The sequence below is a fragment of the Siphateles boraxobius genome, unplaced genomic scaffold, assembly GCF_051911475.1.
Source record: "Siphateles boraxobius isolate OS27281-9 unplaced genomic scaffold, OSU_SipBor_1 258, whole genome shotgun sequence".
Taxonomy (NCBI): domain Eukaryota; kingdom Metazoa; phylum Chordata; class Actinopteri; order Cypriniformes; family Leuciscidae; genus Siphateles; species Siphateles boraxobius.
In genome coordinates this window covers 182,501-200,000 of record NW_027508874.1, presented here as the reverse complement: position 1 = coordinate 200,000, position 17,500 = coordinate 182,501, and the positions used below count along the sequence as shown (strand labels likewise).

Here is a 17,500-nt window from a genome sequence, read left to right as displayed (position 1 = left end):
TAATTGCTAGAGCACTTCTGAGTATTTCACAGTAAACTGTCAAGTGTTAGCTTTTAAATGATACCTTGGTTTTGTGTGTAGTCAGAAGGACTCCTTAGCAACAACCATTTTATTATGGGTATGTGATTTTGCACTCGATTGCCAAAAGGGGGGCGACTGGTAAGGGGTTAAGGAGAAAATACTCAGCAATGCTGTCGACTTATGAACTTACACATGATTTGTCTTAAAGCATATTAAAAACACCACACAGACATATAAACAACATTAAAAGCTGGATTTTCACCACAGGGGGACTTTAATAATCTATAAGCATTTCACAAATTATATGAACGTTAATTATGTAAAACAATACTGCTAGTACTCCATCATGTCCTAACTGGGTACAAATAAGACTGAAATCAAACAAATGCTTACAAATATTAAACTGAAAATGTTTATTTACTGAAGACCATCACACACCCTAGTAACGATTTCTGTATTTTGGAGTAGTTCTCAGGAACTGACGCTGTTAATCAGCGTATTAGATCGGTTTGGCCAGTTATGTTTCAGTATCACGACTGGTCCTGTAGAAGCTCAGGTGTGTTAAACCAGTGAACTTCAGCAGGACTGGTGTGACATTTCAAGCGTAATAATCAGAGATTTTACCCTGGTAATGTAAAAGTCTTACATGTCATTCTTAGCTTGACATTTCTGGTGCCGCTGTATCACTACCTCACGCTGCCTTGTCTCACTGTTTCTCTCTCTCTCTCTCTCTCTCTCTCTCTCTCTCTCTCTCTCCCTCTCTCTCTCTCTCTCTCTCACTCTCTCTCTCTCTCTCTCTCTCTCTCTCTCCCTCTCTCTCTCTCTCTCTCTCTCTCCCTCTCTCTCCCTCTCTCTCTCTCTCTCTCTCTCTCTCTCTCCCTCTCTCTCCCTCTCTCTCCCTCTCTCTCTCACTCTCTCTCTCTCTCTCTCTCTCTCTCTCTCCCTCTCTCTCCCTCTCTCTCTCTCTCTCTCTCTCTCTCTCTCTCTCTCTCTCTCTCTCTCTCTCTCTCTCTCGTCAGGAGCGAGTCTTCCTCACCATCTCCAACTATGTTTTCACTGCCATCTTTGTGGCCGAGATGACAGTCAAGGTAACGTCTCACCTGAGCACTGCATGTGTGTGTTTCTAAGGTCTCCTGAACACCAGAAACAACAGAGACACTTCTGTGTTCAAATAGTAGCGTAAAAATCTCCCGCTTCAGCCGGTATCAGTGGCTGTGCTCATATAGACAAAAATGGGCAGTTAATCATAATAAATATAGTGCAAAAAAACAAACAAAATAACATTAAAAGAATGTAATCAGTCTGAGTATTCCTCTGGCTGAGAGAATCTGTGAGTCTTCACAGCATAAATTATAAATTAAATATACAGTAATCAACATTTGAAGTGGATCAAAAAACTAGGCCTGCACAATATATCAAAATTACCGAAATATCGCAAATGTATATATCGCAAAATGAAAATCACTCACTGCTCTTGGCTAAATAACTTATGTAGTTTTAATAAGAATCAGTATATATTAATTCATACAGTGAAAATTAAGCAGTGTTTTATTTTTACATTTGATTATTCAGTTTCTGTTGTTAAATAATCCTAATGTAGGATAAGATGAACCTTAAACCCAGTGGTTTACACTGTTAAAATAACACTTCTTATGAGAAAGTAAATTCAGTTTCAGAAGCTGTAGGGATGTTTTCTTGTCACAAAAAGAATGTGAAACACTTATGTAGGTTAAATAATTTTAAAATATATTTTAAAGGTAATTTAAGTTTATTTGACACACTTTAAGCATTATCATATCGCATATCAAATATCGCATTATTTAATGAGTTATCACATATTGTATTTTTCTTCAATATCTTGCAGCCCTACGTTCATCAAAGTATTCCGCTTCGGAAGAGTGCGCGTCGGAAGAGTGTGTCAGAAGAGTGCGCGTCGGAAGAGTGTGTCAGAAGAGTGCGCGTCAGAAGAGTGTGTCTCAGAAGAGTGCGCGTCGGAAGATTGTGCGTCGGAAGAGTGCGCGTCGGAAGAGTGCGTCTCAGAAGAGTGCGCGTCGGAAGAGTGTGTCTCAGAAGAGTGTGCGTCGGCAGAGTGCGCGTCGGAAGAGTACACGTCGGAAGAGTGCGCGTCGGAAGAGTACGTGTCGGAACAGTGCGCGTCGGCAGAGTGTGTCTCAGAAGAGTGTGTCTCAGAAGAATGTGTATCAGAAGAGTGCGTCTCAGAAGAGTGTGCGTCGGAAGAGTGTGCGTCGGAAGAGTGCGCATCGCAAGAGTGCGCGTCGTAAGAGTGCGCGTCGTAAGAGTGCGCGTCGGAAGAGTGTGTGTCGGAAGAGTGCGCGTCGGAACAGTGTGTCTCAGAAGAGTGCGCGTCGTAAGAGTGCGCATCGGAAGAGTGCGCGTCGGAAGAGTGTGTCTCAGAAGAGTGCGCGTCGTAAGAGTGCGCATCGGAAGAGTGCGCGTCGTAAGAGTGCGCATCGGAAGAGTGCGCGTCGGAAGAGTGCGCGTCGGAAGAGTGCGCGTCGGAAGAGTGCGCGTCGGAAGAGTGTGTCGGAAGAGTGCGCGTCGGAAGAGTGTGTCGGAAGAGTGCGCGTCGGAAGAGTGTGTCTCAGAGGAGTGTGCGTCGGAAGAATGTGTCTCTGAAGAGAGCGTCTCAGAAGAGTGTGTATCAGAAGAGTGTGTCTCAGAAGAGTGTGCGTCGGAAGAATGTGTCTCTGAAGAGTGTGTCTCAGAAAAATGTGTATCAGAAGAGTGCGTCTCAGAAGAGTGTGCGTCGGAAGAGTGTGCGTCGGAAGAGTACGCATCGCAAGAGTGCGCGTCGTAAGAGTGCGCATCGGAAGAGTGCGCGTCGGAAGAGTGCGCGTCGGAAGAGTGTGCGTCGGAAGAGTGCGCGTCAGAAGAGTGTGTCTCAGAAGAGTGTTTGTCGGAAGAGTGCGCGTCGGAAGAGTGTGTCAGAAGAGTGCGTGTCAGTAGAGTGTGTGTCAGTATAGTGTGTGTCAGAAGAGTGTGTGTCAGAAGAGTGCGTGTCAGAAGAGTGCGCATCGGAAGAGTGCGCGTCGGAAGAGTGCGCGTCGTAAGAGTGTGTGTCGGAAGAGTGCGCGTCGGAAGAGTGTGTCTCAGAAGAGTGCGCGTCGTAAGAGTGCGCATCGGAAGAGTGCGCGTCGGAAGAGTGCGCGTCGGAAGAGTGTGTGTCGGAAGAGTGCGCGTCAGAAGAGTGTGTCTCACTAGAGTGTGCGTCAGAAGAGTGTGTCAGGAGAGTGTGTGTCAGTAGAGTGTGTGTCAGTATAGTGTGTGTCAGAAGAGTGTGTGTCAGAAGAGTGTGTGTCAGAAGAGTGCGTGTCAGAAGAGTGCGCGTCGGAAGAGTGCGCGTCGGAAGAGTGCGCGTCGGAAGAGTGTGTGTCGGAAGAGTGCGCGTCGGAAGAGTGTGTCTAAGAAGAGTGTGCGTCGGAAGACTGCGCGTCGGAATTAGTGCATGTCGGCAGAGTGCGTATCAGAAGAGTGTGTCTCAGAAGAGTGCGCGTCGGAAGAGTGTGTCAGAAGAGTGTGTATCAGAAGAGTGTGTCTCAGAAGAGTGCGTGTCAGAAGTGTGCGCGTCGGAAGAGTGCGCATCGGAAGAGTACGCGTCGGAAGAGTGCGCGTCGGAAGAGTGTGTGTCGGAAGAGTGCGCGTCAGAAGAGTGTGTCTCACTAGAGTGTGCGTCAGAAGAGTGTGCGTCAGAAGAGTGTGCGTCGGAAGAGTGTGTCAGGAGAGTGTGTGTCAGTAGAGTGTGTGTCAGTAGAGTGTGTGTCAGAAGAGTGTGTGTCAGAAGAGTGTGTGTCAGAAGAGTGCGTGTCGGAAGAGTGCGCGTCGGAAGAGTGCGCGTCGGAAGAGTGCGCGTCGGAAGAGTGTGTGTCGGAAGAGTGCGCGTCGGAAGAGTGTGTCTCAGAAGAGTGTGCGTCGGAAGACTGCGCGTCGGAATTAGTGCATGTCGGCAGAGTGCGCGTCGGAAGAGTACACGTCGGAAGAGTGCGTGTCGGAAGAGTGCGTGTCGGAACAGTGCGCGTCGGCAGAGTGTGTGTCAGAAGAGTGTGTGTCAGAAGAGTGCGTGTCAGAAGAGTGCGCATCGGAAGAGTGCGCGTCGGAAGAGTGCGCGTCGTAAGAGTGTGTGTCGGAAGAGTGCGCGTCGGAAGAGTGTGTCTCAGAAGAGTGCGCGTCGTAAGAGTGCGCGTCTGAATTAGTGCATGTCGGAAGAGTGCGCGTCGGAAGAGTGTGTGTCGGAAGAGTGCGCGTCAGAAGAGTGTGTCTCACTAGAGTGTGCGTCAGAAGAGTGTGCGTCGGAAGAGTGTGTCAGGAGAGTGTGTGTCAGTAGAGTGTGTGTCAGTATAGTGTGTGTCAGAAGAGTGTGTGTCAGAAGAGTGCGTGTCAGAAGAGTGCGCATCGGAAGAGTGCGCGTCGGAAGAGTGCGCGTCGGAAGAGTGTGTGTCGGAAGAGTGCGCGTCGGAAGAGTGTGCGTCGGAAGACTGCGCGTCGGAATTAGTGCATGTCGGCAGAGTGCGCGTCGGAAGAGTACACGTCGGAAGAGTGCGTGTCGGAAGAGTGCGTGTCGGAACAGTGCGCGTCGGCAGAGTGTGTTTCAGAAGAGTGTGTCTCAGAAGAATGTGTATCAGAAGAGTGTGTCTCAGAAGAGTGCGTGTCAGAAGTGTGCGCGTCGGAAGAGTGCACGTCGGAAGAGTGTGCGTCGCAAGAGTGTGTCTCAGAAGAGTGCGCGTCGGAAGAGTGCGCGTCGGAAGAGTGCGCGTCGGAAGAGTGCGCGTCGGAAGAGTGCGCGTCGGAAGAGTGCGCGTCGGAAGAGTGCGCGTCGGAAGAATGTGTCTCAGAAGAGTGCGTCTCAGAAGAGTGCGTCTCAGAAGAGTGTCTCAGAAGAGTGTGCGTCGGAAGAGTGTCTCAGAAGAGTGCGCGTCGGAAGAGTGCGCGTCGGAAGAGTGCGTGTCGGAAGAGTGCGCGTCGGAAGAATGCGTCTCAGAAGAGTGCGTCTCAGAAGAGTGCGTCTCAGAAGAGTGCGCGTCGGAAGAGTGTCTCAGAAGAGTGCGCGTCGGAAGAGTGCGCGTCGGAAGAGTGCGCGTCGGAAGAGTGCGTGTCGGAAGAGTGCGTGTCGGAAGAGTGTGTCTCAGAAGAGTGTGCGTCGGAAGAATGCGTCTCAGAAGAGTGCGTCTCAGAAGAGTGCGTCTCAGAAGAGTGCGCGTCGGAAGAGTGTCTCAGAAGAGTGCGCGTCGGAAGAGTGCGCGTCGGAAGAGTGCGTGTCGGAAGACTGCGCGTCGGAAGAGTGCGCGTCGGAAGAGTGCGCGTCGGAAGAGTGCGCGTCAGAAGAGTGTTTGTCAGGAGAGTGTGTGTCAGTAGAGTGTGTGTCAGTAGAGTGTGTGTCAGTAGAGTGTGTGTCAGTAGAGTGTGTGTCAGTAGAGTGTGTGTCAGTATAGTGTGTGTCAGTATAGTGTGTGTCAGAAGAGTGTGTGTCAGAAGAGTGTGTGTCAGAAGAGTGTGTGTCAGAAGAGTGTGTGTCAGAAGAGTGCGTGTCGGAAGAGTGCGTGTCGGAAGAGTGCGTGTCGGAAGAGTGTGTGTCGGAAGAGTGCGCGTCAGTAGAGTGCGTGTCAGAAGAGTGTGTGTCAGAAGAGTGAAGAGTGTGTGTCAGAAGAGTGTGTGTGTGTCAGAAGAGTGTCTCCTCCAGTCGTTCTGTCTCTGACTGATAGTTTACACTCTTTTTACACTCACCAATACTACAGTACCAATACAATACTACAGTACCAATACAATACTACAGTATCAATACAATACAGTAATACAGTATCAATACAATACTACCGTATCTCAAGGTAATTCCCGCCTCGAATACTTCTAATATAAATCTAATTCAATTTTATACTTTAAGGAAGAGGTTGAACTGTTATGTTTATAAAAGTAGATCTCTCTCTCTCTCTCTCTCTCTGTGTGTGTGTGTGTGTGTGTGTGTCAGGTGGTGTCTAAGGGCCTGTATCTGGGCGACCGAGCATATCTGCGCAGCAGCTGGAACGTTCTGGATGGTTTTCTCGTCTTCGTGTCTCTGATTGACATTGTGGTGTCGATGGCGGGCGGGGCGAAGATCCTGGGTGTGCTGCGGGTGCTGCGACTGCTGAGGACATTACGCCCGCTCAGGTCACGATGACAACACACACTTTCTTTAGAGCAGCGCAACACACTGACACACACTGACTGCAGGTTCATTCTGTGCTCATGCTTTATTAGCAGAATCACGACTCTACCGGTGAAGAGATATAAATCACCAGCCGTTCCCCAGTTGATTAATCTCAGTATTAGGATGGTTGTTTTGTGTTAAAATGTTTTTTTCAAACGTTATATTAAACCATCCTAATGAGGCATTGTATAATTAAATATGCACTGATTTGCATACATTTTTAGAAATGAAATCTAAACAAAGAATAAGTGTTTTGTAAGTGAAAATAAGATAAGTGAAAGACATTGTTGACATTAGTTAAAGGATTTTACTAAAGGATTCTCCTTTTATCACTCCATAAATCAGAAAATACTGTCAACAGACAGAAATCAAACATGTTTTTTCAGTACAATGTTGTATAAATCAGGTGAATGACATCTGAACAACCCTTCAGAATATAGATATGAATAAAAAAAATGAAAAGTTTGGTGCGTGTGAAGCTGCTGAAGTGGAGATTTCTGACTCAAACTCACCGCCTTGAGATAGTGATTGAAATCTACAGATACATAGATAGTTCATGTTAACGGAAGTAGTTAACTAATGTTAACTAATGAAGCGTATTGTAAAGTGTTACCATGAAAAGACCCTGTTCTTGGCTGTCGAGTCGATACGGTTGGTGGTCCAGCGGTCTGGGCTGGTTCTGTGCAGTTTTGTGTGGTTCTGTGTGGTTCTATGCGATTCTGACTGGTTCTATGTTGTTCTGTGGGGTTCTGTGCCGTTCTGTGTGGTTTTATGTGGTTCTGTGCTGTTCTATGTTGTTCTGTGCAGTTCTGTGTGGTTCTGTGCTGTTCTCTGTGGTTATGTGCAGTTCTGTGGGGTTTTGTGCGGTTCTATACGGTTCTCTTCGATTTTGTGCGGTTTTGTGGGATTCTGTGTGGTTCTGTGGAGTTCTGTGCGGTTCTATGTGGTTAATGCATGGTTCTGTGTGGTTCTGTGTATTTCTGTGGGGTTCTGTGTAGTTCTATGTGGTTAACCTGTGGTTCTGTGTGGTTCTTTGCGGTTCAGTGTTGTCCTGTGCGGTTCTTTGCGGTTCTATGCGGTTCTGCGTGGTTCTGACTGGTTCTGTGCAGTTCAGTGTAGTTCTGCGTGGTTCTGACTGGTTCTGTGCGGTTGAATGTGGTTCTGTGTGGTTCTATGTGATTCTGACTGGTTCTATGTTGTTCTATCCGGTTCTGTGCTGTTCTATGTTGTTCTGTGCAGTTTTGTGTTGTTCTGTGCTGTTCTCTGTGGTTATGTGCAGTTCTGTGGGGTTTTGTGCGGTTCTATACAGTTCTCTGCGATTTTTTGCGGTTCTGTAGGATTCTGTGTGGTTCTGTGGAGTTCTGTGCAGTTCTATGTGGTTAATGTGTGGTTCTGTGTATTTATGTGGGGTTCTGTGCCGTTCTATGTGGTTCTGACTGGTTCTGTGCGGTTCAGTGTGGTTCTGTGCGGTTCAGTGTGGTTCTGTGCGGTTCTGTGCGGTTCTATGCGGTTCTGCGTGGTTCTGACTGGTTCTGTGCGGTTCAGTGTGGTTCTGCGTGGTTCTGACTGGTTCTGTGCGGTTCAGTGTGGTTCTGTGCGGTTCTGTGTGGTTCTGACTGGTTCTGTGCGGTTCAGTGTGGTTCTGCGTGGTTCTGACTGGTTCTGTGCGGTTCAGTGTGGTTCTGTGTGGTTCTGACTGGTTCTGTGCAGTTCAGTGTGGTTCTGTGTGGTTCTGACTGGTTCTGTGCGGTTCAGTGTGGTTCTGTGTGGTTCTGACTGGTTCTGTGCGGTTCAGTGTGGTTCTGTGCAGTTCAGTGTGGTTCTGTGCAGTTCAGTGTGGTTCTGTGCGGTTCTGTGTGGTTCTGACTGGTTCAGTGTGGTTCTGACTGTGTTCTTCATGGTTCCTCAGGGTGATCAGTCGCGCTCCAGGACTGAAGCTGGTGGTGGAGACTCTTATCACATCGCTGAAGCCCATCGGAAACATCGTCTTGATCTGCTGCGCCTTCTTCATCATCTTCGGCATCCTGGGAGTTCAGGTTAATCTCACTCAGACTCAGTCATCGCTGATCTCTCACCCTGCTCCGTCAGATGCTGATCTCACTCTCTCTCTCTCTCTCTCTCTCTGTGTGTGTGTCTCAGCTCTTCAAAGGGAAGTTCTTTTACTGTGTGGGTTTGGATGTGAAGAACATCACCAATAAATCCGACTGTTTGTCTGCGAATTACCGCTGGGTTCATCACAAGTACAACTTTGACAACCTGGGGCAGGTGAGTGTCCGGTCCGTCTCTTCATGATTCCCGAAGTCTTTCTTTCTCCATAGACATTAGTAAATATACTCAAATATAGAGTTTTGAGCTGAACGGCCATATCTGAACCAGTGTTGCTTTAGTATCATTGTGATACTTTTATAGTTATTATAAGTATTTTGAATTCATTTGTGTTTTTATATTTCCCTTAGTTTCCATCACTCCACAATAAATCTTTTATAAAAAATCCAGAAAATACAAGTACAAATTTAAAATAGTATCTTAATATTTTATGTTAATATTAATTTTCAAACAAAAATATAAATGGTTTGAGTTTGTTGAACAACTTGATGACATTCATAGTGCATCATGGTAGTCTGTGATTATAGATAATAATATTTTAAATCCTACTGAGGAGATCCGTGTGATCTTGACTCAGTGTGTGTGTGTGTGTCCGTGTGTGTGTGTGTGTGTGTGTGTGTGTGTGTGTGTGTGTGTGTCTGTGTGACTGTTTGTTTGGTGGTTTTCCATTTCAGGCTCTGATGTCACTGTTTGTGTTGGCATCTAAAGATGGATGGGTAAATATCATGTACCACGGGCTGGATGCTGTCGGGATCGACCAACAGGTAAAACACACACACACACACACACACACACACACACACACACACACACACACACACACACACACACACACACACACACACACACACACACACACACACACACACACACACACACACACACATACACACACACACACACACACACACACACATGCCCTCAAACACACACACACACAAACTAAAAGACACACTCACACCAACAGGTAAAACACACACACACACACACAGGGAATGTCATCTCTTGCCAGGCAAAGGAAGAAAACCCTCTTGTGTTCCAGATTCAGCCTTGACAACATTCTCCACACCTCCTCTTCCTCCTCCCCCTCATCCTCTTCGTCCTCTACCACTTCTTCCTCTTCTTCTTCCTCTTCCTCCTCTCCCTCAATCCTCTTCCTCCTCTCCCTCATCCTCCTCTCCCTCATCCTCTTCCTCCTCCCCCTCATCCTCTTCGTCCTCTACCACTTCATCCTCTTCTTCTTCCTCTTCCTCCTCTCCCTCATCCTCTTCCTCATCCTCCTCTCCCTCATCCTCTTCCTCATCCTCCTCTCCCTCATCCTCTTCGTCCTCTTCCAAATCATCCTCTTATTCTTCCTCATCCTCTTCCTCTTCCTCCTCTCCCTCATCCTCTTCCTCCTCTCCCTCATCCTCTTCCTCATCTTCCTCTCCCTCATCCTCTTCTTCTTCCTCTTCATCCTCTTCCTCCTCTCCCTCTTATATTTTTTCCATCCATTGTTTTTTCCAAACACACAGTTGTGTGTAAACGATGACAGCTGTGTTGTAGTTGTTTTTAACTTTTGCCTGTGTGTGTTTTGCGTTTTGAAACAGAAACGCATCACAATGCGAAATGTGTTTTAGTGAGTAAGAATGTGTTCAGAGTTTTTCATGAGATTTTCAAACGGTGTCTAAACTTGTTTAATGTTTTACAGAATGAGTGATTTATTCGACAAATTAGTTTCGGCTATTGAGAATTTGGTTTAGAGAATGGAGTTTAGTGTTTTTGAAATTCACAAAAACTGTAAATTGACTGAGCGTGTGTGTGAGTGTGTTTGTTGTAAATGCTGCTCTTTTACAGAAAGAGTGATTTATTCGACAAATTGGTTTAGCTTCAGAGAATGCGATTTTTTAGTGCATTGATGATATTATATAATAATGATATTATAATATTCGCTCGCCCGGTCAGGATTCAGATGATTCTCTTGTGCGTCTCTGTTCAGCCCGTCAAAAACAACAGCCCCTGGATGCTGCTGTACTTCATCTCGTTCCTGCTGATCGTCAGCTTCTTCGTGCTGAACATGTTTGTGGGAGTGGTGGTGGAGAACTTCCACAAGTGCCGTCAACATCAGGAGGTGGAGGAGTTCCAGCGGCGGCAGGAGAAGCGGCAGCAGCGGCTCGACAGGAGGAGGCGCAGTGAGAGCTCATCCACCCATCAGTCTATCACTCTATCACTCCATCACTCTATCACTCTATCAGTCCATCACTCTATCAGTCCCTCACTCTATCACTCTATCAGTCCATCACTCTATCAGTCTATCAGTCCATCACTCTATCACTCCATCACTCCATCACTCTATCACTCTATCAGTCTATCAGTCCATCAGTCCATCACTCTATCACTCTATCAGTCCATCACTCTATCAGTCTATCAGTCCATCACTCTATCACTCCATCACTCCATCACTCTATCAGTCTATCAGTCCATCACTCTATCTGTCTATCAGTCCATCACTCTATCACTCTATCACTCTATCAGTCTATCAGTCCATCACTCTATCACTCTATCACTCTATCAGTCTATCAGTCCATCACTCTATCACTCCATCACTCCATCACTCTATCAGTCTATCAGTCCATCACTCTATCTGTCTATCAGTCCATCACTCTATCACTCTATCACTCTATCAGTCTATCAGTCCATCACTCTATCACTCTATCACTCTATCACTCTATCAGTCCATCACTCTATCAGTCCATCACTCTATCAGTCCATCACTCTATCACTCTATCAGTCCATCACTCTATCACTCCATCACTCCATCACTCCATCACTCTATCACTCTATCACTCTATCAGTCTATCAGTCCATCACTCTATCTGTCTATCAGTCCATCACTCTATCACTCTATCACTCTATCAGTCTATCAGTCCATCACTCTATCACTCTATCAGTCCATCACTCTATCACTCCATCACTCTATCACTCTATCAGTCCATCACTCTATCAGTCCATCACTCTATCACTCTATCAGTCCATCACTCTATCAGTCCATCACTCTATCAGTCCATCACTCTATCACTCCATCACTCTATCACTCTATCAGTCCATCACTCTATCAGTCCATCACTCTATCACTCTATCAGTCCATCACTCTATCACTCTATCACTCTATCAGTCTATCACTCTATCAGTCCACCACTCTATCAGTCCATCACTCTATAAGTCTATCAGTCTATCAGTCCATCACTCTATCACTCCATCACTCTATCACTCTATCAGTCTATCACTCTATCAGTCCATCACTCTATCACTCTATCACTCTATCAGTCTATCACTCTATCAGTCCATCACTCTATCAGTCCATCACTCTATCACTCTATCAGTCAATCACTCTATAAGTCTATCAGTCCATCACTCTATCACTCCATCACTCTATCACTCTATCACTCTATCAGTCTATCAGTCCATCACTCTATCAGTCCATCACTCTATCAGTCTATCAGTTCATCACTCTATCACTCTATCAGTCTATCACTCTATCACTCTATCACTCCATCACTCTATCAGTCTATCACTCTATCAGTCCATCACTCTATCACTCTATCACTCTATCAGTCTATCACTCTATCACTCCATCACTCTATCAGTCTATCAGTCTATCACTCCATCACTCTATCACTCTATCAGTCCATCACTCTATCAGTCTATCACTCTATCAGTCCATCACTCTGTCAGTCCATCACTCTATCAGTCCATCACTCTATCACTCTATCAGTCCATCACTCTATCACTCTATCAGTCTATCACTCTATCAGTCTATCACTCTATCAGTCCATCACTCTATCACTCTATCAGTCCATCACTCTATAAGTCTATCAGTCTATCAGTCCATCACTCTATCACTCCATCACTCTATCACTCTATCAGTCTATCAGTCCATCACTCTAACAGTCCATCACTCTATCAGTCTATCAGTTCATCACTCTATCACTCTATCAGTCTATCAGTCCTTCACTCTATCACTCCATCACTCTATCAGTCTATCACTCTATCAGTCTATCACTCTATCAGTCCATCACTCTATCACTCTATCAGTCCATCACTCTATAAGTCTATCAGTCTATCAGTCCATCACTCTATCACTCCATCACTCTATCACTCTATCACTCTATCAGTCTATCAGTCCATCACTCTAACAGTCCATCACTCTATCAGTCTATCAGTTCATCACTCTATCACTCTATCAGTCTATCAGTCCTTCACTCTATCACTCTATCAGTCCATCACTCTATCAGTCCACCACTCTATCAGTCCATCACTCTATCACTCTATCAGTCTATCAGTCCATCACTCTATCAGTCCATCACTCTATCAGTCTATCAGTCCATCACTCTATCAGTCTCAGTCCATCACTCTATCAGTCCATCACTCTATCAGTCTATCACTCTATCAATCCATCAGTCTATCATTCTATATAGACTGATATTGTATATCACAAACATATAGTCAGATTTGCGAGATATAAACATGCAATTGTGAGAAAAAAGTCAGAATTGTGAGATAAAAAATTTGCAATGCCCATTTTGTTTTTTACTCCGTGGTGGAAACAAGCTTCATTAAAAATCAGTGGCGAAAAACATGAAGGTGAAATAAAGGTGCCAGTTATGATGATATTAATAACAATAAACACTGTGTGTGTGCAGAGGCCCAGCGTCTGCCGTATTACTCCTCGTACGGCCGCATTCGTCTGATGATTCACTCATTCTGCACCAGTCATTATCTGGACCTCTTCATCACCCTCATCATCTGCATCAATGTGGTCACCATGAGCCTGGAGCACTACAGCCAACCACAGGTGAGCAGCACCGTCACATGACCCACTGTATCCAATCAGCTGTGTGGTCTGAACCAGAGTTTGAGGCTTTGTCCACACTAAGGCCCTGTTTACACGAGAATGCTCGTGGGTGAAAACCAAAATAATATTTTATTTCGATGTGCCTTTCATTTACACGGCGACGGCATTTTTGGGGCTTAAAAACTCAAAAAAAGTGAAACCACCCTCCAGAGTGGAAATCTTAAAAACACTCCACCGTCGCGTTCCCGTCTAAATGGTAAAACGCAAATCTGCTCACGGTGGTTCTCGTCGCGTACGCATTTATGTCACAGGCATGCGCCAGTACAGGAAAATAACAACCAACATGTCGGATTATTTCCATACGTCGGACCTTCAAATTGCCCTAGCAGCTCTGATAAACGTACAAGAGTCTTTTTGCTGTTCGCTTCACCATGTTTTGATTTCACGCTACTTGTACGCAGGTTGTACGCAGGGCGCGCGGACTTGGTGTTGTTGTGTGGCAGTGCTTCACATTGCCACCTAGCCGCCTGGAGTGCATACTACATCAATTTCACACACTTTTGCGTCACCATATGCACGCAGATTTCCCCCATAACGCTTGTCTAAACGCAGAATAAAAAGTGATAACGCAACAACACTTTTGCGTTATCTCTTCAGATTGTTTCCGTGTAAACTTACCCTAATACGGTTTCATTTGAAAACGCATCTTTTTCTCTCCGTTTTGGCCTTCCGTTCACACTAAGACGGTGTTTTTATTAATGAAAACGCTCTCCAAAGTGGATACATTTGAAAATGCAGTTTTTGTGTTGTAGTGTGGACTGTCAAAACGCAGGTATTTAAAAACGGTGACGTAAGTTTAGTCATGTGACGCATATTGTACCAATAGATATTCATGTTTATACTGGTATTGTGGCTGTTATGTGCTGTTTTCTTTCACACTGTTGCAGAAATATGTTACTTTGCACACTCTTCATATCACAGTCCTGCAAAGATGACAGAAAATTCACTCGCATTCGCTGTCCTGCATTAAATATGAGAGCAGTTTGAGCATTTTATACCAAATATATAATGATGAGTGAGTGACCTGGACCATCAGAGAATGCTGAGATATTCTACTAAATAAAATGATCCTGTCAGAACAATTGCGCTATAACATTATTATTTATTTTTCTGTCTGTATCATCTCAGTGAGCTTCTGTCAGGGTTTACGCATGCGCAGTAAAGGTGAATTTAGCGTTTTCAGGCATTTCCAAAAGTTTCTCATCCACACAGAAACATATGAAAACATCTGAAAATGCTAGTGTGGACGGAGAGCGTTTTTAAACGAAATCGCCTTTTTCAAATGTATCCAGATTATTAATGTAGACGTAGCCTGAATCATCAGTGTGAGGACTAGTAGCATCTGTTTACCACTGTAACGAGGTATTGACTTCAGGAACAATAACAGATGTGGGCAGGGCTTGATTGTGTCTGTGGGGAATTGATTGGATGGTTGTGGTTTGCTATTGGCTGAGCTCATGTGAGTGACAGGTTATAGCCCCGCCCACATCATCAGAGAAGAGAAGAGAAGCTGCAAGAGGAACTTATTCTCATTCAACATTATTAAAACTGTAATGATGTGCACTCATATATCATTTACAATAAACAGCAATATTATAGGGATGCACCAATATGAACATTTTGGCCAATACCAATAATCGATAATTCTTTATATTTGAAAACCGATAACCGATATATTGGCAGATAAATCTAAATGATTTGTTAGAGCCTGATTACAAAAACAAAAGTCTCACCATTTAAAGCCACATCCCAAACACACATTTATAATGTTCTCATTATAATTGTATGTAGCCGATATGACAGACTTGCACTGCACAATGGATTCAAATCATATTTCAAGCAATTCAAAACGATCATGTTGAACAGTGCGAATATGAAGCGTCTCATAATCCATTATTTATCTGCTTTAATATATCGGCCAAATTTTCTTATCTGGCCGATAACATTAAAAATGAACATATATCGTCCGATACGGATACAGTGGCCGATATATCATGCATCACATATATACAATATTCCATAAAAAAAAACAAGATTTGTCAATTTTGGTTTCATGGTGACTTTCCAGAGAAAGAGAAAGTTCTGAGAAATCTTGAATCATTCAGAGTATTTCCCACAGTAAATCTGCAGTAAAGATGCATTGATGTCCTCGGTCTCGTGTGATTGATCTTGTGTCTGGTTCTCAGTCGCTGGAGACGACGCTTCAGTACTGCAACTACTTCTTCAGCTCCACGTTTGTGGTGGAGGCGACGCTGAAGCTTGTGGCGTTCGGCATCAGACGCTTCTTCAAAGACAGGTAACGTTACGCACTGAAACCTCACACACACGGTCTTCGGCTCGCTCTCCTCCACACACACGGTCTTCGGCTCGTTCTCCTCCACACACACGTTCTTCGGCTTGCACTCCTCCACACACACGGTCTTCGGCTCGCTCTCCTCCACACACACGGTCTTCGGCTCGCTCTCCTCCACACGTTCTCCTCCACACACATGGTCTTCGGCTCGTTCTCCTCCACACACACAGTCTTCGGCTCGCTCTCCTCCACACACACGGTCTTCGGCTCGTTCGGCTCGCTCTCCTCCACACACACGGTCTTCGGCTCGCTCTCCTCCACACACACGGTCTTCGGCTCGTTCTCCTCCACACACACGGCCTTCGGGTCGCTCTCCTCCACACGTTCTCCTCCACACACACGGTCTTCGGCTCGCTCTCCTCCACACACACGGTCTTCGGCTCGCTCTCCTCCACACACACGGTCTTCGGCTCGCTCTCCTCCACACACACGGTCTTCGGCTCGCTCTCCTCCACACACACGGTCTTCAGCTTGTTCTCCTCCACACACACGGTCTTCGGCTCGCTCTCCTCCACACGTTCTCCTCCACACACACGGTCTTCGCCTTGCTCTCCTCCACACACACGGTTTTCGGCTCGCTCTCCTCCACACACACGGTCTTCAGCTCGCTCCCCTCCACACACACGGTCTTCGGCTCGTTCTCCTCAACACACACAGTCTTCGGCTCGCTCTCCTCCACACGTTCTCCTCCACACACACGGTCTTCGGCTCGTTCTCCTCCACACACACGGTCTTCGGCTCGCTCTCCTCCACACGGTCTTCAGCTCGCTCTCCTCCACACACACGGTCTTCGGCTCGTTCTCCTCCACACACACGGTCTTCGGCTCGTTCTCCTCCACACACAAGGTCTTCGGCTCGCTCTCCTCCACACACACGGTCTTCGGCTCGTTCTCCTCCACACACACCGTATTCGGCTCGCTCTCCTGCACACACACGGTCTTCGGCTCACTCTCCTCCACAAATTCTCCTCCACACACACATCTTCAGCCTGTTCTCCTCCACACACACGGTCTTCGGCCTGTTCTCCTCCACACACACGGTCTTCGGCTCGCTCTCCTCCACACACACGGTCTTCGGCTCGCTCTCCTCCACACACAAGGTCTTCGGCTCGCTCTCCTCCACACACACGGTCTTCGGCTCGCTCTCCTCCACACACACACTGTCTTCGGCTCGCTCTCCTCCACACACACGGTCTTCGGCTCGCTCTCCTCCACACACACGGTCTTCGGCTCGTTCTCCTCCACACACACGGTCTTCGGCTCGCTATCCTCAACACACACGGTCTTCGGCTCGCTCTCCTCCACACACACGGTCTTCGGCTCGTTCTCCTCCACACACAAGGTCTTCGGCTCGCTCTCCTCCACACACACGGTCTTCGGCTCGTTCTCCTGCACACACACGGTCTTCGGCTCACTCTCCTCCACAAATTCTCCTCCACACACACATCTTCAGCCTGTTCTCCTCCACACACACGGTCTTCGGCCTGTTCTCCTCCACACACACGGTCTTCGGCTCGCTCTCCTCCACACACACGGTCTTCGGCTCGCTCTCCTCCACACACAAGGTCTTCGGCTCGCTCTCCTCCACACACACGGTCTTCGGCTCGCTCTCCTCCACACACACGGTCTTCGGCCTGTTCTCCTCCACACACACGGTCTTCGGCTCGTTCTCCTCCACACACACGTCTTCGGCTCGCTCTCCTCCACACACACGGTTTTCGGCTCGTTCTCCTCCACACACACGGTCTTCGGCTCGCTCTCCTCCACACACACGGTCTTCGGCTCGCTCTCCTCCACATACACGGTTTTCGGCTCGTTCTCCTCCACACACACGGTCTTCAGCTCGCTCCACACACACGGTCTTCGGCTCGTTCTCCTCCACAGACACGGTCTTCGGCTCGCTCTCCTCCACACGTTCTCCTCCACAC

The 17,500-nt window shown here is 46.7% G+C and overlaps 2 protein-coding genes across 2 annotated transcripts in view; one reads left to right on the top strand and one right to left on the bottom strand.

Annotated features, from left to right (window-relative positions):
• lgals2b (lectin, galactoside-binding, soluble, 2b) overlaps window positions 1–17,500 on the bottom strand; it is a 140,711-nt gene that overhangs the window by 22,000 nt on the left and 101,211 nt on the right. The gene's annotated exons all lie outside the window — the stretch shown is intronic.
• The window catches only part of LOC143751430 (voltage-dependent T-type calcium channel subunit alpha-1I-like), an 80,082-nt gene that overhangs the window by 29,552 nt on the left and 33,030 nt on the right, over window positions 1–17,500 (top strand). The window contains exons 6-13 of the mRNA XM_077244030.1: window positions 1,041–1,109; window positions 6,002–6,180; window positions 8,130–8,256; window positions 8,360–8,485; window positions 9,001–9,090; window positions 10,305–10,497; window positions 13,009–13,160; window positions 15,407–15,516. Coding sequence (XP_077100145.1) covers window positions 1,041–1,109; window positions 6,002–6,180; window positions 8,130–8,256; window positions 8,360–8,485; window positions 9,001–9,090; window positions 10,305–10,497; window positions 13,009–13,160; window positions 15,407–15,516 — 1,046 coding nt within the window. The remainder of the gene's footprint in view (window positions 1–1,040; window positions 1,110–6,001; window positions 6,181–8,129; window positions 8,257–8,359; window positions 8,486–9,000; window positions 9,091–10,304; window positions 10,498–13,008; window positions 13,161–15,406; window positions 15,517–17,500) is intronic.